The sequence below is a fragment of the Monopterus albus genome, unplaced genomic scaffold (genome assembly GCF_001952655.1).
Source record: "Monopterus albus unplaced genomic scaffold, M_albus_1.0 scaffold54.1, whole genome shotgun sequence".
Taxonomy (NCBI): Eukaryota; Metazoa; Chordata; class Actinopteri; order Synbranchiformes; family Synbranchidae; genus Monopterus; species Monopterus albus.
In genome coordinates this window covers 2,167,266-2,193,712 of record NW_018127934.1, presented here as the reverse complement: position 1 = coordinate 2,193,712, position 26,447 = coordinate 2,167,266, and the positions used below count along the sequence as shown (strand labels likewise).

At 40.0% G+C, this 26,447-nt stretch overlaps 2 protein-coding genes across 3 annotated transcripts in view; one reads left to right on the top strand and one right to left on the bottom strand.

Moving 5' to 3' along the window:
* serping1 (serpin peptidase inhibitor, clade G (C1 inhibitor), member 1) overlaps positions 1-4,257 on the top strand; it is a 7,546-nt gene extending 3,289 nt beyond the window's left edge. For both annotated transcript variants that reach the window (XM_020602121.1, XM_020602122.1), the window contains exons 4-11: positions 107-265; positions 433-732; positions 973-1,185; positions 1,778-1,921; positions 2,056-2,259; positions 2,340-2,479; positions 3,259-3,481; positions 3,733-4,257. In XM_020602121.1, coding sequence (XP_020457777.1) covers positions 107-265; positions 433-732; positions 973-1,185; positions 1,778-1,921; positions 2,056-2,259; positions 2,340-2,479; positions 3,259-3,481; positions 3,733-3,980 — 1,631 coding nt within the window. In that variant the 3' untranslated portion in view covers positions 3,981-4,257. The remainder of the gene's footprint in view (positions 1-106; positions 266-432; positions 733-972; positions 1,186-1,777; positions 1,922-2,055; positions 2,260-2,339; positions 2,480-3,258; positions 3,482-3,732) is intronic.
* A 1,669-nt stretch (positions 4,258-5,926) lies between these two features.
* The window catches only part of doc2g (double C2-like domains, gamma), a 25,897-nt gene continuing 5,376 nt past the window's right edge, over positions 5,927-26,447 (bottom strand). The window contains exons 5-11 of the mRNA XM_020602098.1: positions 23,874-23,983; positions 17,879-18,005; positions 17,562-17,618; positions 16,931-17,055; positions 11,035-11,116; positions 10,696-10,792; positions 5,927-7,657 (exon numbers count right to left, since the gene is read on the bottom strand). Coding sequence (XP_020457754.1) covers positions 7,518-7,657; positions 10,696-10,792; positions 11,035-11,116; positions 16,931-17,055; positions 17,562-17,618; positions 17,879-18,005; positions 23,874-23,983 — 738 coding nt within the window. The 3' untranslated portion in view covers positions 5,927-7,517. The remainder of the gene's footprint in view (positions 7,658-10,695; positions 10,793-11,034; positions 11,117-16,930; positions 17,056-17,561; positions 17,619-17,878; positions 18,006-23,873; positions 23,984-26,447) is intronic.

The following is a 26,447-nucleotide window of genomic DNA, read 5'->3' as shown; positions in this document are numbered from 1 at the left end:
CATTCTATCCCCACTCTATATGTGTGTGTGTGTGTGTGTGTGTGTGTGTGTGTGTGTGTGTGTGTGTGTGTTTGTTTATTTTACTGTTTATCATTTTCTTAAACAGGTAAAAATATAAGACGGCAGCCACCTGTCAACACTAGAGTTGAAAAGAATGGCGAGCTCATTATATCCCCTGTAACCGCTGCCAACAAGGGCGACTATGTGTGTTTGTTCAAAGAGGAGAACATGGTGATGCATAGGATGTACAGCATCACAGTTGATGGTGGGGTAGACATTTTTCTTCATGCATACAGTATATGACTCTTAATTTTGTTTACTCATAAATGCAATGGAGCATTCTGATTTTGGATACATTTAAAATGGATTTATAACATTGAACAAAAAGCTTAAATCTAAAAGAGTCAAAAGTGTTTGTGTCTCTCTCTACAGCATCAATTGGCTATACCATTAGGGTAGCTACCGGTTCAGATGAAATTAAGCTCCCATGCCATTTCCCACCTGGTAGCCAAGTCACAGATGCTGCACTGTGGTTCAAAGAGAAAGGTTCTGACAATAGGGCACAACTGAGTCCTGATGATTCAACAGGTAAAGTGGGGCTGGAGCAACTTGACCCACATGACAGTGACCAGACTATCAGTCTCAGAAACATTGTCAAAGAGGATGCTGGAATTTACCACTGTGAAACTGCTGATGGGGAGCCGTTGAGCACTGTAAATGTTATTGTTGAAGGTAGGTCTGGCAACCTTTTCTCTGTGCTGCTATGTTACTGCACAGTCCATGCATTGTGAAATCACTATTTTTATGATAAACTGCACAACAAGCTCTAAATAAGTATTTAATACCAATGAACACAAAGTTACAATAAATTGAATCCATTAGATTAAATAAATAACTCAAATCCAAACAATGTTATGATAGGTACTGCAGTAATGTACATTTTTTTTAACTATCTGCCTAAACTTATTTCAGATCCTTATATCCCTAAGCCACACTCGTGCGCCAACACTATCGCATGGGAACCCTGCCTGGATGAGAACAGTCGCACAGGGGAACCCATGCTGCAAGAATCAGTCACAGAGTTTTCCATGAAGCTCTATTCTTCCTTTAAAAAGTCACTTCCCTCTGGCAACCTGCTCTTCTCTCCAATCAGCATCAGTTCGATTCTCTCCCATTTGTTATTAGGTAGGAAAAGATAAGAAAGTTATAGCTTATTTCTCTGTGCCAGAGAGCTACACTTTTGTCTGAAACCTGTTAAAACAGATCATGAGCCTAATTTTTGCAATGTATGACATATCTCCTGATGATTATGATGGGGGGCACTGTAGTTTACTTTGAGTTGATCCCACATACATTGTCCTGTTGCCAGAAATACTCAACAATGCACCAACTGCACCAAATAGATACCAACAAAAATACTATTTCCCTCTGTTTGAAAAATATTAGCAAAGAACAACAATATCAGCTGTTTAAGAAATTATTAAACCTCTTTTTTACATGAAAATTATCCAGTTTATCCAAAAAAATAGAGATACCAGCTTTGTCCTTTAACATTCTTTGGTCTAACAAACAATATTATCCATTTGCTGACTGAGTACATTTAGACAAGGAGCCTTTTATATAACTTGGAAAATACATAAAACCTTTCTCACTTTAAAATGTCACAGCAGTTTTCCTCATTTTAGATTGAATGTCAGACATACTTTACAGCTTTCTAATGCACTCTAAAGTATATCTCTTTCAATATTATGCCTTTTCTTTGTTGTGTTACCTTCAGGTGCAAGGGATGAGACCCGTGAATCTATTGAGGATGCGGTCTCCGTGCCTCACGACTTCCACTGTGTTCACTTCCAGATGAAGAAGCTGAGAGAGAAGTTGGCCAGCTCCTTGCAAATGGCTTCTCAGATCTACTATAATCCCCGTATTACTGTCACTGCATGAAGCACATGAAATAGCTGTTTGTTAAAGAGAAATGCAAAAGAGACTGCACATATACGAAGCTAAATGGATCTCTCTTTCTGCAGCTCATTATGTTTTTACTGTTCTTTTCCTCAGAACTGAATGTGAGTGAGTCCTTTATTAACCAGTCCATTCAGTTTTATGACGCGGAACCCACCAGGCTATTGAATACCAGTGAGAAAAACACATGGATGGTCAACCAATGGGTCGCCAGTAAAACCAAAAATAAAATCAAACATTTGGTTGACTTTGTATCACCCAGTACACAGCTGATCCTGCTCAACGCTGTATCCTTTAACGGTCAGTAAAGTGTGTGTGTGCATAAGTGTGTATATGTGAAAATTGTAGAAACTATTAAACTGTGTATATGTGTGTCTCAGGTCAGTGGAAGGTCAAGTTTGAGCCAAAATCACACAAGGAACATTTTGTAAAACTGAATGGTGATACGGTAAAGGTGCCTATCCTCTATCACCAGAAATACATGGCGACTATGACATATGCTGTTTCGCTAATGGCACAGGTAACAAACACAGAAACACACATCTTCATCCATTCATATGCTACACTGACGAGGCGTTTAGACTGTAAGGTACACCTCAAGATTTGAATGGGGTCAAAGGTCCTTTAAACCCCTGAGACTCTGACTGCTGCAGTTTGCGTCAAAATCTTTGCTTCATAATCCAGTCAAATCTGACTACATAGACCTAATACACATATTTTTATACTCAGTGTTACTTACAGTTTCTGAGGATATCATCTGTAATATATCTGATCTTACCTTATAGTGAATAAACATCCACAAATATTCTTAACAATCATTAAAACTATAACTCTAGAACTTCCCTGTAAATCATTTTTAAAATGTTTAGTACTAAAGTAATCCAGTGATAGCTGTTTGTGCTGTACATTCATCAATATACTGCAAACAGAAACTGCTAATTGTTAATTCACCATAATTCTAATTATGCTAAAATGTGAACATACACAAAGTGCTAAAATGCACTCTGTACCTATTGAGTATATGACAATATTGAGCTTCCTGTTTGTCTCCCAATGCATTATGGGAATTGTATTCAAAACTTACAATCGGGTAACCCCCAAATTATATTAAAAAAAATAATCATAAGATTGACAAAATTCAATAATTTGAATGTTTTTCATGTTACATTGTTTATATTTTTTACATTATAATAGATTCAGAGGTCTCTGGGGGAAGGGCACAGTTGTCTTCATTTTGTCTGAGAGGGGACCCATAGTGTCTGACTTTGAAAACACCTCAATGTTTTATATTGGCAACAGGTGGCGAGGTTTGCTCTCACAGGTGACAGCAGTCTTTACATCCTGCTGCCCCGCACCAACACACTTACTGACCTGCAGCAGGTGGAGAACAGGATGACGGACACAGCTGTGCGCGAAATGATAGAACTGATGAACAAAACACATCCTCAGCATATTGAGGTTACTCTGCCCCAAATCAAGATAGATGCCCAGCCAAACATGAACATGCTTCTTGGGGATTTAGGTTTGTTCTTTCTAAAGTCACTTCATGATCTTTTCTGTCTGCCAGACTGTGTATTAATACCACATACTGACTACCCTCCATGCTTTCAGCTTGTGTACAAGCCAGCAGACAGCCATTAGGTACCATTGGTGAAATATGTCTTCCCATCTGCTCTTTGATGCTCCTGTATCTGGTCCACTTACTTTGCTTTCCTCCCTAATTTTATCTCTCCATAATCTTTCTGGGCTTTTCTCTCCCTATTCCCCACACAGGACTGAAGTCACTCTTTGAAAGACCCAATCTGTGTGGCCTCATCTCCAAAGAGAGTGTGGTTCTCAGTGAAGCCAAACACAGAGCCTACCTTGCACTCACTGAACAAGGAGTAGAGGCCGGTGCCGTCACCTCTATGGTGTTTTCTCGCTCCTTCCCTTCATTCACTGCCTTGCGGCCTTTCATCATGTTGCTGTGGAGTGACCAGGCCAATGTGCCACTCTTTATGGGCAGAGTGACTGAGCCATGAGAGAGAAAAATGAGGGGCAGACACAGAAAGAGCGAGAGAGTGGAAATGTATCAGCATCACACGAGCAGGAAAGAAATAATGCAAATATAAACAAAAGTTCCCTGATATAATTGAAACACAATTATTTTTCTTTATCTTACTGCTTCTTGTGAAAATTCAGCTGCTTTTTAAAAAAAAAAAAAGTTCAGTAGAAGCATTTTTTTAGTCTCAAAAGAGACCCTTACAACATACACAGGCTTGGATGTTGATTGTTTTCAAAGATGATGAGAAATAAAGACACAAGTACATTTGCTGCTTGTCTTGTGTTTTTGAAGAACTAAGCTCAATATGGATCATAATATCATTTAAAGAAAGACCGACAACCTCTGAAACGACTTCAGTTTATTTTGCGAAGTAATTACACAAACCCACCACATGATGGCGGCCATACTGTGTGATTGACATTGACAGTGAATACACAGGAACTGCAGTAACGAACTCCCATCTCATTCCCATCTCAGCCCTCCTGCATCATTGCCACTCATATCAATTTAAGGAAGACAAGTGTCAAAATCTGTGACAGTAAAGGTTTCATTTAAAGCAATAGCTTGCTTGGTAAAGCACAGCAACTGAGCGAAAAATACCCTGAATCATCATATTCACAAACAAACAAATACACAGTGACAGTAACTGAACAGATAGCATAGACTGTAAACACATCAGCATTCAGAATGATCAGCTAAGGTTACACTCTATTATACAAGCTGATGGGGACTGTTAAACATGCAGCTTCATTGGAGATAAAATGATTACATAAGCAAAGCGGGGTCAATAGACGAGAGTCAGGAAAATTTGGTGGCTGTAAACAAAACCAACAGATCCAGAGAAAGGAATAAGCAACTATCCAGCCAGAAATGTGACCTCTATTAGATCACTGTCACACAGTCTAATCTCAAAACAAAACTGAGTATTCCCAGAAATGCATTGTTTGATGCTTGGATAATATGATATTGTTGTTGTTTTGGTTTGATTATCTTACTGCTGATGTGCTGGGAGGTTCGATGTGCATAGAGAAAGTACAGAAAACCCACTATTCATGCCCCAACCCTCTCATTAAAGTCACTGAAAATGTGTTTAAGCATACTGTTACAGCACATAGTTTAGTTCTAAGCTTTTATAATGCCCAAGCCCTTTTTGTTCTAAACCTAATTCACCACTGAAGGGACCAGTTTTTGTGGTCGACGATGAGAGACTGCAAGAATATGAGTGGACAGATCAAGTCAACAGTTAAAAAGGGTGGGGGGTATTTAGAGAAATCAGCAACAAGCTAGCTGATATGCAAATATATGAATAGAGACACATAACACACTTGCAGGTTTGCACTGTAACATAGCTTCTCTATATTTTGGATCCTGCTTTGTGAGTACCCATTGTCCCCTACTAACAAATGTGCATGCAGGATGTAATTTCACTTTAGTCCTCCTGAGGTTAAATTTATGGGGGGGAATTATTTCAGTAGGCAATCATATGATTCACAGACATGGGCAGAGGAGTCCCAGTGGTCCTGTCTACTGTCCAGAGGATGAAATACACCACTAGACCTGATATCTAGTAGGTCAGAAGTAATGGGATGAAGGGAACACTGATCACAGCAATGACTCCCACAAAGGGCTGAGGTTTGTTTCAGCCAAATATTTTTGACATATTTGTGTAAATCCTCACAAGGAGGGTGTATGGGCTGTATAAAAATGGATTAGAACACCATATTTTCACAAATCAAATAATCGGACCAATCCAAACCTGAATTTTAAAAATCTTATATCAGTAGTGTGCTACTGCTCTGTATGAAAAAAATGCTGCATCATTTGTGACCAGTGGTCCTCAGATCCCTTACTTAAGTAAAATTAGCAATACAACAGTGTAAAACTACTTTGTTACAAGTACAAGTCATGCACTCAGAATGTTACTTCAGTAAAAGTACAAAAGTATTTGAATCAAAACATACTTAAAGTACTAAAAGTAAAAGTACTTATTATGCAGAATTGCACATTTATCATATGATTTCATTACAATTACTTATGCAGTGTTACTGCAATGTTGCATCTTGTAGAGGGGGAGCTAGTTTTAACTAGCATATATGCTTATAATTTGAATTACTGCTGAGTAGCTTGTGAATTTTCCACTGGAGATCAATATGGTCTGATAATTATACAGTAATTTTTGTATTAATCTGGTTTAAAAAAAAGCAACTAGTAACTGAATGTATAAAACAAATGTGGTAGAGTTAAAAAGTACAATATTTACCCTTAAGATGTAGTGAAGTTTAAGTATGAAGTAGCACAAACTCAAATTAGTCAAGTAAAGTACAGATATGTCAAAATTCTACTTAAGTGCAGTACTTGATTAAATGTACTTAATTACTTTCCACTGCTGTCTGTGACTCTGTTGGAGCAGAATTGGACTCAGTAAAGAAAATTTGCCTGGATAATGTTGAAAAATATCTAGTAATGCTGAGGTGAAATCAAGATACCAACAGCACCTCCTGCCGCTACACATAACTTTAGAAGTCCATCAGTAAAGTTGAAGAGAGCAGTCAGTGGTTATGTATAAAGACATATTTTGTTCTTACAGTTGCTCTATGACTGTCTGGCAATAGGAGAAACTGATGGCAAAGGTCTGGCACATGATTGACAGCTTGTCAAATGTTCTCCGGCCAGGAACACCGACACCACTATGGCCCGTGGTGGAGGATCTCTCTCTTGTATTTGTCTTTCTTGTCCTTCATTATTATTTCTCCAGCACCTCTCTGCTTCTGAAGACGGATGAAGACATTTTGGATGGGGCACGACATGAATGCAGATCAGTTCACGTGGCCCAGACAGACAACGTAGGCACTCATTTTCTCATAGCCCTCATGCACACACACACACAAACAGCTTGCACACAAACGCTGACTCGTTAATGTATGATATGAAGAAAGCCACTATCACTAAAAGACAATGAAAAGACACTGAAACAGTAAAGGTACAAATCCACCAAATGGATCATTTTGTGCTTTGTTTTGCATCAGATTAACAAACACTAAAATCACCCTTTTATAATACCCACGCTCCTGTAACTATAAACCACATTATGAGTCACTAGGGTGCACATACTGCTGGCCCCTTCCACTGAATGATCTTTGAGTACATTAGGTGTAAATTTAGTGTAAAGACATAATATGATCAACTTCCACGATACAGTAAGGTAAGTAAGCACAATTGTGATTATTGTTTGGTTACTTTAACACTTTAATGAGGACATTGTCACAATTTGGTTCACCTTTAAAAAATATTTGTTCAGATCACTAATATTAGTATGAATATCATATACTAATACTTGGTGCTGTAATTATCAGCATTATATGAGGGATTTCATTTTCAACATTATTATTATTGCATGTTTTATCCTTTGCTGTTACTGTATTACTGCTGGACTTGGTCTCTGCTTTCAACCGTTGCTCAGTGAGTCAAGTGTGTGTGTTTACATGTGTATGTACGCACGAACATCTTATGTAATCTAGTCCGGTTTGTCATTGCTTGGGGCTCCTTGTTGTGTGAGCGTGTGCCAGTACTCTACTTTCTTCCCTTTGTTTTTGAGACACTCGAACCAGTGCCTGAGTCTCTGACCGCTTGCATTAATGCCCAGCTCGACTCCACCTGAAACAAAAGAGGGAGAAGCAGAATAAAGTGTCACCAGCGTGTGCAAAGGAGAAAAATGGTGGTGGCAGGTGGGTCAGACCTGCTGGTATTAAATGTGCTGGCTAGGGTTTTAACATATTGATTTATTTTGAACTTGAGCTTTTATCTGGTTTATTGGAGATTTTCAATCTGAAGTTCAGCAGCAGGGCATGCCTGAAACACACATGCCTTCCTCTCCCAGATATATTTAAACCAGCAAGAAAGACTCACTTCTGTGTTTGCTTTTCTTAAACCAACTTTCCTTCTCCTTTTTGTGCATCTTTCTATCCTCTCTCTCCCCCCTTTCATGCAGGGGGTCCACCAGTGCCAGAGAGAAGTATGGATCCTCAAAGCCTTTCTCTTGAAACTGCAGTTCATAACCAAGTCTACACCAAGCATCAGTCTTCTCTCATACACTGATCCTGCTTCTTTATTTGTGCAAACCACTCTACTTCGGCAGCCAATTGTTTCCTTTTTGAAACTATTCAAGCTAAACCTGATAAGAGGGAAATGTCAGTGCATCCCATGGCTCTATGCTAGGTCTGCTTCTGTTATATGCTGATGATACAATAATATATTTACTTGAAAGAAACAAAAACTATGGATAACTTGGCAATAATGTTCATCAACATTTGTGCAAATAAAGGTTCATTGTTATTTGCCAGGCAGACAGGCGTGGGAGCACAGAAGGAAGTAAACAAACATTCAAGAACAATTCCTTGAGGCAGAGAGAGAGAGAGCTAAAACAGGTAGCTGGGTAATTACCTCAAAGAGATTTAGACAACAAAAGATTTAATGAAAGAGCATGGCCGCTAAGCACCATGGGTGGGGGCAATAAATATATAGCAGGAAATGACTCAGGTGAAAATGAGCAGAGGTGATGAAAGCGAAGGTGGAAAGGCAGTCTATAACAGAGAGAGATGCAGGTATAGTTGTCATACTAAGGATATAACAAAGCCATTCCCTCAGCTGTGATTGCACAAGTAATGGAGCGTGAAGATTCAGACATTGTATTTTGGCAATGCCGGATCTGGAAAATGACAGCTGTGAGCAAACAAGGCTCAATTGTTGATCTGCGACTCATCTGAGCTCAGCCTGAGATTATGCTGCTGGGAAGAGAGGAATATTTTATAGCCTCTATCCTCCTTTTCTTTCCTCTTACATGCAAACAGGCAAGTGGCAAAGCAGGTCTAAACATGCTGACAGTTTCAATAGGATGCTCACGCACAACACTTTCCCACCTCCACCCCTGTCCCCAACAACACTCGCGCCAGCTCTGAACAGAAATTAGTGGAATGTTTCCTGAGCCTGTGGATTGTTAAATGAACGGTCAGCCATCCTGACATACACTGAGGGGACAGAAAAAGGATGAGGAACCAGTACTGGATGAGATGATGCAGACCAGGGTGAGGCTGACACACAGGCTGGAAAGCAGATGTGCACAAACCCTCCCACAAGTTTGAACTGATACCTGATCTGCTCATTATGATCGATATTGGCATTGATACTGATCTGCTATTTTGGAATGGCTTATCCCTACTTGAGACTTGATTTGGACTTGTCTCAGTGGACTTCACTTGTGCCAAAAGATTTACACAGCTCTGGTATCTGTGCCTCGTTTATAGAGCAGTTGTATTATATTCTCTGTAAGACTGTACAGTTTCCTGGTTTAGTTGTGGCTCATGATGAGGATGAAATTTCTAATCTCTCACTGTGTATCGATTGCTCCCTCAAGTCAACCTCTTGGTTGACTGCTTGTGTTTTTGGTTTTAGTTTTTTTGCAAATTTGCCCCCATTTGCTTGTCAATTTGCCCTTTTTCTCCTCCGTGTATTCTTTAAAGGTAGGGTTGGCGATCCTGGAAACATCAGGAAGCATATTTTGAAAGTTGACAACAGAAGAAATCCCACCCTTTAGTTCTGACTTCTCTCCAAAACCTTCAAAACACAACGTGCACTGCCTGACTACCACTTACAGATTTCAAGAAAATAACAAATGCCCCCCAAACAGAACTGATATTTACCTGTCCAGCAGAAATACACCCACCATGGCATCACTTTTCAGCCCCTTTTTGTTCTCTCAGTTGTCACTGTCATTCAAAAGCCACACCAGTTTTAATTCAGGTTTTACTTCTTGCAGCATCCAACTTCTTTTTAGTTGTAACTTTCTCAAATACAGTGTCATGTTTTATCATTTGACATCCTCTATATCTGTCTGCACACTTGTTATTGCTCTTACTGCACTGGGATTGTGTTCACTCTGTTTCTTTATCAGTTCTTTTTTCTCCATTCCTTGTTGTCTCTGTGTCATTTTTATTCCAGCCCCAATTAACATACCTGGCAGGCTGCTGTAGCTAAACCTGTAATGATAATGGTCAAGGGAATGGCTGCTATCTGGAGTTGTTTAAAAGACTGATGGCTTTTTTCTCCCCAGGAGGGCTAATAACTCACTGGGCTTATCTAACCACTGAGTGTCTCCAGCCCACCCACCCCTGCCACACACACACACACACACACACACAAACACATACACCGGACTGGGTAAAACACTTTGATCTGAAGGTCTTCGAGCTCACAGTGAATAATCCATTCTCACTGCCATACCACTAGTTTCCCATCACTTCCTGAGCTCACATGTGCTCCATCGCTGTGATATACACACCGGGCCAAAGCTCTTTAGCTGTCTGACAAGACAGCAGCGATCTGATGTGCCCAGTCTATAAAGAATGGGAATTTAGTAAAAATGTTCTCCTTTCTGATTTTTAAAGCCTCTCCATTTCCTTTTTGAATCAAATTGCCCTTCGCTTGCTGATTCATTCTCTTCAAGCCTCATAATTACCTCTCATTTCCCCACATTTTTTCAACTTTTCTCTCCACCCACGCTCGGCCTGGTTTTTCTTTTTGTTGTTGTTGTCTGCAATTGCGTCACTTTCTTTCAGACACTTGTGTAGCCATCTACTTTGCTGCTGCTGCTTTTCTCTCCATTCCTCCCCTCCATAACACAATTTTTCTCAGAGTACCTATGAAGTCGTTGCTCATTCCCAAATCATAGTCCCACACGGTGATCTCCAGGGTTTTCTTTGCCAGCTGGTCCAGGGGTACTTCATATGAAAACTCCTGTGCAGGTGACACACACAAGAACAGATTTATATTAATGATTCATAAACACAAGTTGAAAGGAGCTGAATTTTGTTCATTTTCAGTAGAAACATGCAGATTGATGCTAAGACCCCATCAAGGAGATGTCACATTTGAAGTAATTAGACTACTTTCTATGCTATACATGACAGACAGTCATTTGAAGCTCAGTAGAAAAATAAAATATGCTAGGTGTACTGCGTTAATTTCTAGAGCATTACCTCATTGAATTCAGGATTAAGAGTCTTTTTCTTCACTGATGTCTTGTACTTGGACTTTTTTCCCATATCTGGTTGCAAGACACTAAGAAATGGAGACAAAGAGAGCAAAAGCTGAAGTAGACATAAAATCATTGGAATCTTTTTCTCAGTTTATGTACAACTTCAAGATAACACATAGCTTGTGTTTTTGACACTTATTTTCATTTGATTTCTCATGGACAGTGACATGAGAAGATCAGTGCCACCCTTTGAATGTTAATTATTGAGATTTAGTGCTAATAGGCAAATTTTTGAAAAGGGACAACTATAAAAACAAGATCTGTACAACTAAGATATTCAATGCGCTGTTTCTTTAAACAGAACATTCATTATTTCTAAGTTCCAAGTAACTGGTCCATGACTTTGTTGTTGTTTTCCCTCTTGTGACACTAAGTGGCTGAATGGCAGAGAACAAAAGCAGACAGACAGTGTGCAACATCTTTTTGCTGTGCTAATTGCAACCTAGAAGTCTTTTGAAGAAAGGCAGGGATAGTGAGCTTGTGAAATAGAAAGGCAGAGAGTGAGAGAGAGGCAGTAGACCACAGCAAGATCATAATCATGCTCATGTGCGAGGAGAATGCTCCAGCAAAGAGGTGACAGAAGGATCGCTGGAGGGCAATGGGAGTCATCATCAGCATAAATTCCAAGTCAAGATGTTCAGCTGCTGAGATATCTCACTCTTCCAGCCTCCCCTCTGACAGTGATGAATCCTGCCTGACAGCTGATGCATGAGATGGGCCTGGGGCTGTCACAACAGAGCTGGATTCAGAGCGAGGGAAGGATGGAGGAATGGAGGTGGAGAAGGAACTGGAGGAGGAACAGAAACTAATAGAAAGCATAAAGAAAGATGAAAAAATAAAACAATAACAAAAGACAAAGCTGAGAGATCACATGGTCTTTAATCGATAAGAAACAAAATACATATAAATTATGCAAATCTTCTTTAACATATTTCATAATTTGGCTTAAGTTAAAGCTGCATTAATTGAATTTTTATTGGCAGTGCGACAAGCAGTAAAGACAGCATGGGCATATTATCACATTATAAGGTTGTTATGGCAACCATGTTGCACAAATAGCTGCCTATTTGTGCATTATCATTCATTTGAAGTTTCTGGACAGCTGATGAATGGAAGTCCAATATTTAGTCTCTACCATCTCTTGAGGGAAACATCCAGATCTTTAGCTGCTAAATACTTCCTTTTTGTGCTGGACAGGTGTTGTAGTGTGTTGTTTATTAAGAAAATGAAAATAAGCACTTTCACACAGAACCAAACCGTAAAGTTACAGGTCATAAAACCAAAACAATGAGCTCAAAGATGCTAAAAACTCTGTAGAGCTTAGTTAAACCGCAGAGTTAAGAAAAATGTTGATTAAAATTTGGCTGCCCACCAAATTTGTTTTGAGAACGCTTCAAGGGACGGTATGGCCCAGTTTTGCACATCAGAGGCAGACAGTTTGCAGTCGTCACATTTAGCCTGACAACCACTGAACAAACTGCATTAGAGAAAACAGTTCAGACTAAAACTCTAGAAAAATGTACCTCTTTTCTCTTTTAAATGTGGGTGCCTCAGCCACCAGTAATAAACTGTAATACCCACATCAAAGTTTAAGCCATTGCAGTGTGTTGTCAGCCTGTGACTACACTTTGAAAGGTCATATTATTCATGAGCTAATCAGCATTTCCAAAATAATTCATATTGGCTGATGCGTATACAATAGTCTGCCTGCCTTCACAAGAACAATAAAGATAAACTGGAAGGAAAAACTGAATCAATTGAGGGATTCATGCAAACAAAGCTTCCATTTGACCAGCAGCATGTGAGAGGGTGAGGTGAAAGCCTGGGGGACAACTCGGTCTGAGTTGTGTCAAATGACATTTCAGATATGGCTATGAAGCAGCTCAGATGGAGGAATTCCAATTTCCAGAGTAAAAAAAATAGTATCATTCATAACACTGATAGCAAAAACAAAAATATGTTTCATAATGCACCAACTGAATTATGCACAATTTACTGTAGAAAATTCAATGTGAAGAATACCGTTTGTTAACAGTTTCCTTAAAAAGTAGGTGGTCCACTGCAGAATACAATAAAATAACTAAGCCCATATTTCTGCCCTGTATCACTAAGCCATTTTAGCTCTCTGTCACCAGCCTCTACAGACTAACAAGGTTCACAAGGAGTGGAAGCTGTTGTTCTCTAATAACCACAGTGGTGTTTAAATACTGACCTACTGGGCTGACGGCTGTAGCTTTATATTTACCATACTGACATAAGAGTAGAGTCAATCTTCTTAAGTAACTCTCAGGAAAATAACACTCAAAGTTTTACATCATATCCACTGAGAAGCACGTGGTCTTTTTCATCTGTTCTGAAAATATGCCTTCATGTCATAGAAGCTGCATAGTCAAGTGACTAACTGACAACTCTCTAAAAATGACTGCATGGGAATTTGATACCTTAAACCATCCTGACAGCAAATTAAGTTAGGGAGAGACAAACATGAGCACAAGACTGTGTGTGAATGGAAAAAGAAACAACAAACACACTGAGATGTGTCAGGGAGTGATGAGAGAGAGGGAGGTGGTGTTTAAAACAGGAACCAAACCAAGAAGTTATGACGCAGAGATTGGGAAAAAGCGTGATAGAGAAAATAAGTGAGAATTTGAAAAGAAGAGCTAAATATATGCCTGCTGCACAGAAGAGTCCTAATTTTCACTTCACACAAGAGTTTAGAAAAAAAAAGAGCAGGGCGATGTGCTTGGTCGGCAGGAAATATCTGACATGTTTGGCACTTTTTCTCCCTTCAGACATTTTTTTTCCAACACAATAATTTATTTCTTTAAAAAAAGGTCATGTGTGAAGAGCAGGGGAGAGAAATAAAGGCTTCTCAAGGATATAAACTCATTTAATCTCTAAAATGCTAATATGTGCTTTTAAATGGGAGACAAATTAGCTCTGCCCTCATTCTGACCTTGAGCCACTTGAATAGGCTTGAAAAGCTGATTGAGAGAAAAGACCGACCGGAAGAGCCTTCTGGACAAATGCACAAATGCACACATACACAGCATAATTAAAGAGCAACTGGCATCCAGATCATTTAGTTACAGATTACTGAAGAAGACTGCTGGTGTTACAGCTGCAGGACATCACCGCTCTAATGGTGAAGTAAGCCATAAAGTTTGTTAAGCACATTAATTCCTATGTTCACTTAGCTGCTCAGGCTGCTCTAGAGATGTAATTCACCGATGCCAGTTATTAATTCACCCCATTTCTCTGTTTAAAGTTAACTCCACTAAAACTTCTCAGCACAAGTTATCTTAGGCCTGTCATGGAAACCACAAAAGGTTGCATTAAAAGAGCAGCATATACTCTGCAGAACATCCACTGAGCCGACGTAAACAAAGCTCTTTGTGATGGAAACAGATACAAGAGGAAACTGTGGCAGACAGGCAAATGAAAAATCCCAAAAGCTGAAGTGCCACAAATAAGAATCAAATCAGAGCAGTGGCTTAAACAAATCATATAACCTAAAAGAGTCTGTACAGAAAGGCACAGCAACTTCAGAGATGCAGAACAAGACGAGGGAGGCCAAACAGTAACAGCAACAGGGAAGAGAGGAACAGAAAGAAGGGGAGTATTCTGAGTGTATGTGTAATGTTCTCCTAGCTTGATAAAAAAAAAACAATGTATCACTTTTAAGATAAATCAGTAACTTGGACAGAAAGAAGACAAAGATCCTCGTGCGTGTCTGAGAGATTTTACAAGATATGAGATTCCACTTTGTTTTCTGTTTCTCTTATCTCTCACCACAGAAAAGACTTTCAAATTGTGAGTGAGTAATGCATGCCCCCAGATGAAAACAAGATCAGGAAAAAATGCTTTTCAGTCCTGTAATTATCTATCCTTTTCATTCAGTCCAAACTGTGTGGAACCCCTCTGCTTTCCAGCTTCCCTTTGCTGTCCAGTGGGTCATCTGGTCCTTCCTGTAGAACTGGACTTTTGCAAAAAATACACGTACATTTTTCTGCAAATCTCAGCAGAGGAAGTGTGTTATGAGTAAGTGAGGGTGCAGAGACACACAGAAGAGCCAACATGCACACATGTGAAATCTGAGTGTGTCATGCTGGCCTGTATATCACACAAGCTGAACAGTTCTTGTAACTTCCTAGCTGGTTCCGGGGGGGGGGGGGAATACATACAGGAATAAATGTAACTAAGTGTAAAGAATAAACAAAAACAGCAAAGCAAACCTCTTTGAATGACAGCGGTGCACATTCACCTACATGCCGCCAGCAGAAGCATGTTCCAGCTTAAAATCTACATTTAGCACACAAGGGGGCTGGAAGAAATTCGAGCTATTCCATCTCTTTTTCCATATATTTTACCATCATCTTCAGGCCAGAAACAAACATCACTTGGCCAAAAATCAAAGGGGTCAAAACCAAGTCAAGAGTAGCTTATCTATTATTGAACCTTAAATGACTGTATTCTAATCACACTGCTTTGCATCACAGTCTAATCCACTGAACAAACTAAAAGTGAAGGTGCAGCAAACTGGTGCTCCTTCTCCCATGAACCCTCCCACTTCTTCTGGAGGTGGCACTGGTTACATGATTGGTTGTCCTGTGTGGGAGCTCTCACTCCCAGTACAACTGGTATTTAAATGCAGCAGGCAGATCAGAGATTGAGTTGTGTGGGTTTAATCTGTCACTGCGCATGATTTACAAGAAGGCTGGCTCAGGTGTACAGCTTACATACACACAAGAAGGCTGGCTCAGGTGTACAGCTGTCGAACACTTTGCTTCTTTGTGTTTTAGACTTTGAATAGAGTTGCGTTGGCTGAGAGAATTTCACCAAGTTTTGCAGTATGATCAGGATTGCATCTCCCAAATGTCAGTGATTTTTAAGGTACATAATATGCAGCAGACTGTTTCCTTGTGTCTTAGATCCTGCCACAGAACTATCCTACGTCAGCTCAAAAAGGCAGTTCAGAGTTATGGATATGTTGTTTATCTGCTTGTTGTTTGCTGTACTGTATTAGGCTGGCCAGGCTTATGGTGACTTCACATTAATAGGCCCTGCAATGTGTGTGTCCCATGTATGTATGTATGGTTCCTAGGTTTGTGGGTGATGTCCCATAAGAATATGACATCTGGCTATGCCACCTCAGGCCTGTCTAACCGGTTAAAGGGCAAAGCATGTGTGTAATAGAACAAAGGTTAAAGTGACAAAATTGAGTATTCTTGAAAAGTTTGTATGTAGACTAAAACGTTTTCTTTTTATGTACATAACTGTCTCACAATTCAATGTACAAAGGAAATGAAGCAGCTTCTCAATGTTGGAAAATAGGACTTGTAAGAGGTGTTGAAACAGCTGCAGAAACATCTTAGAAAAAAAACATTACCACATGTAATATTTTCTAGAGACTATGTCTCTCTGGAAGCATTTAAGATGAAACATTTTGGCGCTGGGAAACAATTTGTGAGGGAGCAGTGAAATGAAGAATTTCAACTCTCAAATGAAAGAAACTGTGGAATCAGATTAACACCTAGTGCCCTTCAGTGAGATACTACAGTACAGACACTGGCAACATGTTCTCTGCCAAATTTCCACTGAGTATTCCTTTGGCACAAAACGCTTGTGATCATGATTAAATTAGAAAAATGTGAACACTGACTGCTCTCATGAGACATAACATCACACTGGTGAAGCCGCATGCTGACTTCTACACTTTAATCTTTACAGCACTTCCTCCATTGGCACAAAACACTGCAACTGAATGTAAACTGCTAATGCACAGTCGTCACGTATAAGCATAACCATTTTGTTCATGAGTATCCGATGTGACTTACATTTTGACGAAAGGGTCAGAGTAGCCATTGGAGTCCATAGCAGCCAGATGAGCACAGCGTATGATACCAACCAGCAGACAGCCCTTCTCTGTGTTATAGCACAGTGACACCAGGATGCGGCCACGCTAGAGACACACAAAACAACAGGATCAGAAACAGCACTTGTTTCCACTCGTGCAGTACATTTTCCAGTTCAGTGAATGCACACAGTGGGGTATCCTGCAGCAGCCTCAACATACTTTTTCAAAACACTTTTCATTTAAAGAAACAAGAAATAAAATAACCACTAGATGAAAATGAAATTAAAATAATGAGTGCAAATAAATAAATTGCAATTTGTCACATCATTTTCTCTGTCCAGGAAATGGTGTGTCTGTATGGGCAACAGGAGTATTAAAATTAGACTTTGTAATTAACAGCCAAACAGTATCTGGGTCAGGCAAAATGATACTGCTGTTTTTAATGTCCATGTTCAACCATAATCAGCGTCTCAGTAGAGAAATCATACATGTTGTATATTGATTACAAACCCCTAACTACAGAATATGAGTTAGATATAGAAAAGTATTGGGAAACGACAATAAGACATTTTGGTCTTAAATTGGTGATGATAAAGTTTATGAAGCTCTACCTCCTCCTCAGCCACAAGCGCTCCCTGGTCCACCATCTGATTGTTCGTTTCTTTATTCTGCAACAAGACAGAGAGAGAGAGAGCGAGAGAGAGAGAGAGATCGTAATCTGTGTTTTTGCCTACAGAACTTCCAGGTGAATAGCTATTACACAATATGATGCAGCATTTGAAATTGATGCCTTAGAGCCCCCAGGCAAACATGCACATTGGAAATAGGACACAGCTTGCTTGATATATATATATATGTCCACAGAGTCCCAATTGGTATGTATGTGGACAGTCCATGCACAGTCAAACACACACACACATACACAAACCTGTGCAATTCTTTCCAGGCTCATATTGTACCGTTTGCTCTCGCCCTCTTTCAGTTTCTTCAGAGCCACTCTCACCTCTCCGATGAATTCATTTCTTCCGAGTCTGTCCATGTCACATACACACAGCCTTCATCCGCACAAGGAAGCAGAGAAGAAGCAGGTGAGTCACTGAAAAGCTACAGATGAACCCTCTGCCTTGCTCATTATCATGAAGCAAGTGTAGACAGTGCCAAATATATATCCAAAGTGCATCTGAACAATCAATCCAGGTTTCTGGTGAGCTGCCTCATGAATGATGAGAAGATGTGTGTACTGCTCAAGAGAAAGAGGGTTTCCAAAGAGTTTCAATCACTTCCTTCTTGGCTCCATCAGACACTAATTAGTTGTAAGTGAAACATGTAAGAGGAAAGAGACAGTTTGAAGAGCACATAATCAGTTTTCATTTTGCATCTCTTTGAGCTGAAAGGACACTGATTTTACAGTATGTTGTATACAAGCAGAGAACTGCTATCAACTCATTTGCCTACATTGTGTCTTGTATATATTGTTTAAAGTATTTTTTGGACCTTCGGTGTGTGAAGATTGACTTTGAAGATGTACCATACGTTCATATGCAAATTTATGTTTTATAGACTACATTGCTTCTGAATGCATTTTAAATGATGGTATCAATCAAAGCTGGCAGTCGCCTGTTTGTCAGATGAAGGCAGCCTGCAAAAATGTGTAACCTAATTATTCCCAAAATACTAATATGGAATTGGTTATGACTTAGGCTTTGTGAAGCAAAATTAAAGAAAACTTTTAAAGAGATAAAGTATTGGACAAATTAGATCTGCAAATGATGCTAGAATAAAAGTCACTGGGTCTCCAATGTCATTAGGCTTCATGGTCTAAGGAGTGGGTATGTCTGTATAAAATTTCATGGGAATCCATTTAATAGTTGCTGAGATATTTCAGTCTGGACCAAAGGAATGGACCAACCAGCCAAATAATATTGTTATTACAGCACACTGCCAGCATCACTAAAAATAACTAATAACATAATGCAGCATATCTTTGGTGATTTCCAATGAAAGCATCTTAAAAAAAAATCAGTGACATTAAACCTCCAACACGTGATAAATTCCGCAGGATCTCCTGGTGATATGTTCTCATATAATTAACTAAAAAGTGAAATTGTTTATATACAGTACATGAAGTGGTGTTAAGGAAGATTTCACTGTAGTAATGATGGCTTCATTACTTCAACAGTCATCCTTGGACTAGTCTACAATAACTTCTCTGTTTTGTATCTCTGGTCACAGACTAAATTTAAAAGACCACTGGATATGTATTTTCATTTATATTGTTACATATCTGTAAAATTATTTCTTCCACTTATTCACTCTTGGTGATGTTTAATATCTCATCAGCTACAGTAGTCTTCATGGCCTCATCACCTGCTACAGTGTTCTCTCTGCACTCAAATATTCCCAGATGGCCTGTCATCGCTCTTGATTTTTCCCTCACTCCTGACTCTGTATTCTCAAGCTTTCTCTCTCCACACACACACAAACACACACACCTTCCTGCACTTCCCCCTCTCGTCCTGTCCGGCTGACGTGTGGACGTTTGACAAGCTTCCGTTTTAGTTGGAACTGATTTGTGTCACCAGCAGAAGTTTTTGAATATCTTTGACTCATGACCACAGCTGACAGATGATTTATGTGCCTTTGCTGTGTCATACATGTAGGGTGTCTGTGATGACATAAAGGTTGTGGTGGAATGTGACATCAGTTCTACCCAGACTTTTGGCTTCGTCCATGCAAAATGTTCCATCCATATGCTCTCACCCTCTCCCACAGTTTTCCAGCTTTAGAAGTCCACAAAACACCAAGCAGGTGCTGGTGGAATCTGTTCATGTTGTGGTGCCAAAGTGTACACACACACACACACACAAATGCACACACATAGCATAGCATATTAATGTGCTAATTGGCACTAAACACAGCTGAGTCGGATGCTAATGTCTTTTGTTTTACAGGCATTGATCATACTGGGCAGATTAAAGTTTTGACCTCATGACAGCACTAGATGAAAAGTGAATGGACCATCAAAGTCATCACAATTCATACTGAGGGTGTCATAAATGTCTGTACAAACTTTCATGGCAATCTGTCATAGAGATATTTCAGTGTGGACCACAGATGTGGACCTACCAGCTGACACAACAGACAGGCAAAAAGCCTTGCTGCTGGCATGGCTAAAAATCAAGCAACCAACCAAAACATCACTTTAACACCTAATGCTCAATTAAAGATTTGAACATTTCAGTACCTGACTATACATCTCACTTGAGACATCCAATAGCCAATGTCAGCGTTCATTCAATACCAAACCAAGTCCTTGATTTGTTTCCACCTCCCCACAACTCACAAGTGTGAGTCTATTACAAAGCCTGACAGAGGTAGAGATAAGGAGAAGAATTTGAGAGAAGCGAGACTAGACCTGGCACTGACTTCATGTCGGTACTCCTTTAACACACACACACACACACACACACACTACACTACCTCCACATGTTCCATCGCTCCTCTGTGAACTGGCAGCCTGATAATAATTTTAGTGATAAAAGCCATGAAGAGCCTTGAACATAAGATTTTCCCCGAGGTATGCATTAAAATACCATTCAGCTTTCTTTGTGTGCTTTAAAATACACATAAAACAGATGTTTCATTAAAAGGTGCATTAACTAAGGTTTTACACATTGTCTGGTAAATCAAGTGAAAATGGGACAGGACGTTGTGTGTCTGAGGCATCCTACCCCCTCAGTGACAGTCTATCATTTACAGCCCTTCTGTTGTTATTCCAGCTTCTCTACTTTGCGTTGTCAAAATCAGGTCCTTACGTTAGCGCCCCCCCCACCACATAGTGAAGGTTATAAGAAATATTTTTCAAACTGTAAATAGTCATTTCAAAACAAAGAGGCCACATTCTTTTGGACAGAGCAAGTGGGACAAAGAAGGAGCAAAAACCAGGGTTAACATTAGTTTGGCTTTCTCAGATGGAGAATATTAAAAGCAGAAAAAGGATTCACATTTGTGGCAGCCTTCCATCTGGATGCATCAGCATCTAATGCTAATCTGTTTGTGACGTTAGTGACCTAGCATGGTCATAAGTTTATCTTTGTACTGAATTATTAATATACTTTGCGTTGTCAAAATCAGGTCCCTATGTTATCACTCAGTACTTTAATTAAAGTTTTGTGTAATGTTAGTGCTTTGTGTAACATCACTCGTAAATCAGCTAGCACTAGCTTCAAAGTGGAGGCTGCTTGCTCTAAATTGTTGCAACCAGGTATCTGTAGTTTACATTGTCATTAAGAAACAGAATGTAATGGGGGAAGCAAATGGTGCCGGTTTGATGTGAGCCTCACTAGACCTTCTAGCAGCTGAAAAGAAATTAGATAGAGTAGCTTTAATGTATCCAGGCACTGTGTTATCACTCAGTACTTTCTAAAATATTTGAAATTTGCCCAATAGCAGAGATGGATTGCAGCAACTGAAATTAAAACCAAATCTCAAACTAACTGGAATACAACAATCCTATCTGCATAATATTCAAACTTCAGAGGATTCTTATAAATCAACTTTTTTTTCCGGTTGCCTTTTTTGTGTTTCAGGTATTTTTCTAAAATTTAGTCATAGCTCATAAATCGGTCTTGAAACAAGACAGCTTTGCTTGTGATGAGTAAAAAGTTTGTTTCAAATGAACTATACTGAGTTTAAGACTCAGTAACAGACTGACTTGCACAGATGAACGTTTTTGCAGTGTATTCAAGTTGGTTTGGCTTGTAACTTAAGACATGAGCACCTCTGGCAGTCTTGCTGCTCCAATTAAAGGATTAGCGGGTATGAGGCCAACCGTGAAGTCTGGATCGAGGACACTGGTTATTAGTTTACCCAGCTGGTTCATTCTTAATAACAGATGAGACCTCCAGTGGCCCTCAGAGATAAAGTCTGCACACCGAGGAAGTTGTTGAATACAGAATATAAAAAATGAATGCTGTCACAGGTTTGAGAAGTTTGTTTCTCCTCCAAGCCATTTCATTACCAGCTTCTATTTAGTCATCCCTTCTCTAGTTAAGTGCATTTTGCCTCAGCATAATGGCTTTATATAATCACTGTAACTGCAAATGAGTGAATGAAGAGCAAAATACATAAATAAATGCATAAACACAGTCTTCTCCCTTCACTGTGCACACTGCATTACATTTGTCCTTTGGTACAAAGAGCGGTGCAGTAGAATGACTCCAAGGGGTTTGACTGCACTCCAGCTTTTTTGGCTGAGGTGCCAAATGGTAAAAAAAACAGCTTAAATGCAAATATTTCTTTTTACATTTCAACCTTAAGATGATTTGGTTTGACTACAGTATGGACCAGTTTAACTATACACCTGACTAGGCCTTCAGGCAGGTCGACAGAGAGCCTGAGTCTGGGCAGCGTTCCCCCACTCAGCGGTGCACCGAGCATGGGGATCATAGAGTAGAGCATCCCCACCTCTGTGCCCTGCTGGGAACCACAGTGAGGGATGCAGCAGGGCACAACCCACTGAGTAAATATCTCTCTGGGGCTCCCTTTCTGATTCTCCCTTTTCTGACTTCTCTCTTTCTGTGGAGTAATGAGAACAAAGTGTGTCAGTTGGTTGAGGTATCACTCTGGCACCAGAACACATCCAGAGAGAGTTTGAGCAGATTTCATCCTCCCATTATCTTGCCCCCACCACCACCACCATCCGCCCTCACTGTCAAACAGCATTTCATTCATTCTCGCTCATTTGTGGTCTTACATATTTCTGACTAAACTCCTCCACAACCCCTGCTTTTCCCCCTCAGCTAAGTCTAATTCATCACTTTATCCATCTCATTACTTTCTCTGAACCAGCTTCTCCGTCTCTGTCAAGTGATGCTTGGATTGTCTCCATCTCTTTATTCTGTCATCTTTGCCAATCCTAGCCTCCCTAGTTTCTTCTTCCACAACCCCTTAAATGTCACTTGACATAATTCGCGCTTTCACTCCTGCTCTCTTGTTGATCTTGGCAGCCAACTCTCACTTGACAATGGTTACACTCCTCCTCCTCCTCCTGTTCTTCCTTTTGGCTACTCAGAGCCCCCCCTGCTGGTTTGTGTCTGTGAGCTGTGTCCTTGAGCAGAGGTCAGGTGGGTTTCCTCTAGTTTGAGGGGACTTTCCTCAAGCGGCCGTTTGCAAATTTACTACTGTGTTTGTAAAAGCTCAAGGACGTGTGTGTGTGTGTGTGTGTGTGTGTGTGTGTGTGTGTGTGTATGCATGTGCATATTTTCTCAGCATAAGAAAAGGGACCATGCATGTTCTTTCCTGCAAGTGAGTGCCCTTGAAATACACACAAGAGGATAAGCACTCACCTGACTGTGTGTACACGGAGTAGATGAGAATTATTTGTGTGTGTGTGTGTGTGTGTGTGTGTGTGTGTGTGTGTGTGGCTGTGCGCATATGTCAGCATGCATTTGTATTCATGTTTCCTCAGGATAAACAATGCCATCCAACCCTATAATGAATCCACTGAGCAAAGTGACTGATTGTATGCATCGTAAACAAAACGTGCGAAACTCCTACTCTGAATTGACATGCACATGCAGGATGACACGAGTGCATCAGCGTTTTTGGGCCAAGATGGCTACACTTGACCTCAATCACTCCATATGGAGAGCACTGTGGGAAGGAGAGGGTGGAGTCTGACTGCACAGTCAACACCTGAGCTGTTGCCACAGCAATAACGAGTGGAACAGTTGGTTGGCATCGCCTGCATAAAATAATGAATTACCTGGAAAAGCCCTCTGGGAAGCATAGACAGCTCCTGGCAGTTTATTGGAGGATTGGAAGCATGGCTCTCCATCCTCCACACCATAATCTGGTCATTAGGCTCTCTGGGGAATACAGCTAATTGCTGCCCTGAGTGAAATGCAAAGCTGAGCACCTACCTGAGTGTTTTGGTGGTCATGTCGGCTGCTGTGATGCCATGATACACCAGTGTCTCATTCCACACTGGGTTCAATGTATTCTTGAGGGTTTTTGTGCGTAGCTTGTTTGCCTGGGGTGAAAAAGAAAAAGAAATATGAACAGAAATACATGGAAAGGGATGGATCAAAAGAAGATAGAGAGAGAGAGAGAGAGCAAACCTGCTGGAACAGAATAACAGAGAGTAAAAGATCATGAATAGGAGGCAAAATGACCGACACTAAAAGACCAGAAAAGAAAGAGAGAAAGAAAAAGAGAAATATCATTTATCTCTGTCCCTCATGAAATCACACCTGATGCCTATTTTATAGAGGAGAGCGAGAGGATGCAAGGCTTACCTCCCCTCCCTTGTCCCCAACATGATAAAACAGTGCACATTTGCACTAGCATTAGCCAAGCATTGTGTCAAACACAACACAACACAGCAACCAATTAAACTTCACAACACAATCAGCATGAAAAATTAAAGCTTTCCAAGAGATGAAAAGCCCATGAGCCCCTAACAGCGTCACCATCCATAAATAACATTTGCAGCCACTTGCTGCCTCATTTCCCACAGTTGCCTTGAGGATTGTGTTTATCTTGTTTATATTTTTATTTGAGATTTTATTTTGTACTAGTTTAATTTGTATAATCAATAGTAGAAATTAGGCCCGCAACCCATTAAAGTGCTTTTTGTTCTAGACACATCCTTGCAGGTTAATAAGATCTTGTAGAAACAAAGTTTAAGCTGCAGAAGTAGAATTCTAAGGTGTTGTTTGTTTGATAGCTGCATTTATGTGATACATCCAAAATAAAGTGTAGAGAAACTTGCCTTCTAAATCTGGTCAAATTATGTATCCCTCTTAATGTCAGAAAATCACCCCAGAGCAACAAATGTGTATCAACCCGCCACTGAAAACAGTCTGTTTGCTACTTTCTGGGTTATGTCTGCTAAAAGTTATAGTGTCTTTATAATGGAAATATTTAGCTTTTACTTAAAAAAAAAATTCATTACCTATGTTTGAAGAATGTCATCTTGAGTATGAACAATGTGTCTTAGGGCTGAAGAAGTGTGAAAACACAGTATTGAGAGGCAGAATAAGACATTGTTGGTTTTGTTTCTATGAGAATTGTTGACAATAAGAACAATATGGATTATTGAAAGCCTTATCTTGTTGACAATAAGAACAATATGGATTACTGAAAGCCTTATTTTTTGAACTACACAGTTATAAAGAGGGTCAAATTAAGATGTTGCATACATGCTTATGCATCAGTGACAACCATCCAGTAACACATTTTATATAATAATACATTTATTGTCAGTACTTTTATTTAAGAACTTTTATTTCTGCCCTCATTCTATCCATGTTCTTAGGAAAGTTTGCTTACTGTTCTTTTGTGGAGTTTTATGGTGCTTCTACTTTTATTTGTGTTACTGGTGGCCATGTGAAAATATACTCTACATACAGTCAGAATGTCCAGCTGGTAGAGGAAGTGAGTAGTGTGTTCAATAGAATACTCCTGCTCAAATTCTTCTCCCTCTGTCTCTCTTTATCTCTCTTTTTCCTTTGTGCTGCAGCCAACCTCTTGCTTCTGTGTCTTAGGGCCAGAGGCTGAACCCTCTCTTCCATTTTCTTTCGCAGGGTCTGTTTTTGTCCCCACATCTCATTGTTCTTCCTCCCTTCCCACCTACTGTCCCATTTTATTGTCCGTTTTCTGCTGGGAACTTTTGGCTTATCTGTTAGAGTCAGCCCTCCAGTGCTCGCTACATGAAGGGAACAAGTGTTTTCCATTCATATCATTTGTCTGTTTGTGCAAAAACAGTGTCATGACACATAACAGCTTTGCTCGGCTCTATGTGTGCCAGCACAGCTCAACAGAACAACTATTTCACAAATAATCATTCCTTATCGACAGACGTTTGGTTTTCTGAGCACATATCTTACTGCATGGTCCATCTGCAAACATTTAAAACACCAGTCCCTCTTCCTGCCCTCTGTCACTCCCTGTCTCAATTTTAACTTCTACACTTGTGCAACTCTTGCTTAATCTTTTATCTCTAGCCCTTATTTCACACTCTCTCTTTCTCACTCCCTACTTCCTGGAGCTGTGAGTGAACAGAGTCTGGCTGTGACTGAATTTCCCATGCACCCTGATTGGGGATAGACAGATGAAAACATCAGTGACCATCAAGAATTACAGTGTCTGTTTGCTTGAGAGGCAGAGACAGAGAAGGAGGAAAGGATGAAGGGAGTATCTCTTTGTGACTGTGACTTAAAGCATAGCATGTGCCTACATGTATGCAAGGACATGTGCCGCATGTGTTTCTGTGTGCGTTTAACATCACAGTTCGGCACGCCTGACTCTATCCTGATTAAAGCATGTGCTGGAGGATGTGAGACTAAGAATGAAAGAAAACGTGTGGCACTGAGGAGCGCTCACTATTTTGACAACTCAGTTCTTTGCAGAAACTGAACCCCTTTGTGTTCTGGATTATTCAGCGCAACACTCACATGCTGAGTCTGATTGTGGACAAGTGTAGGTGTGTGAGC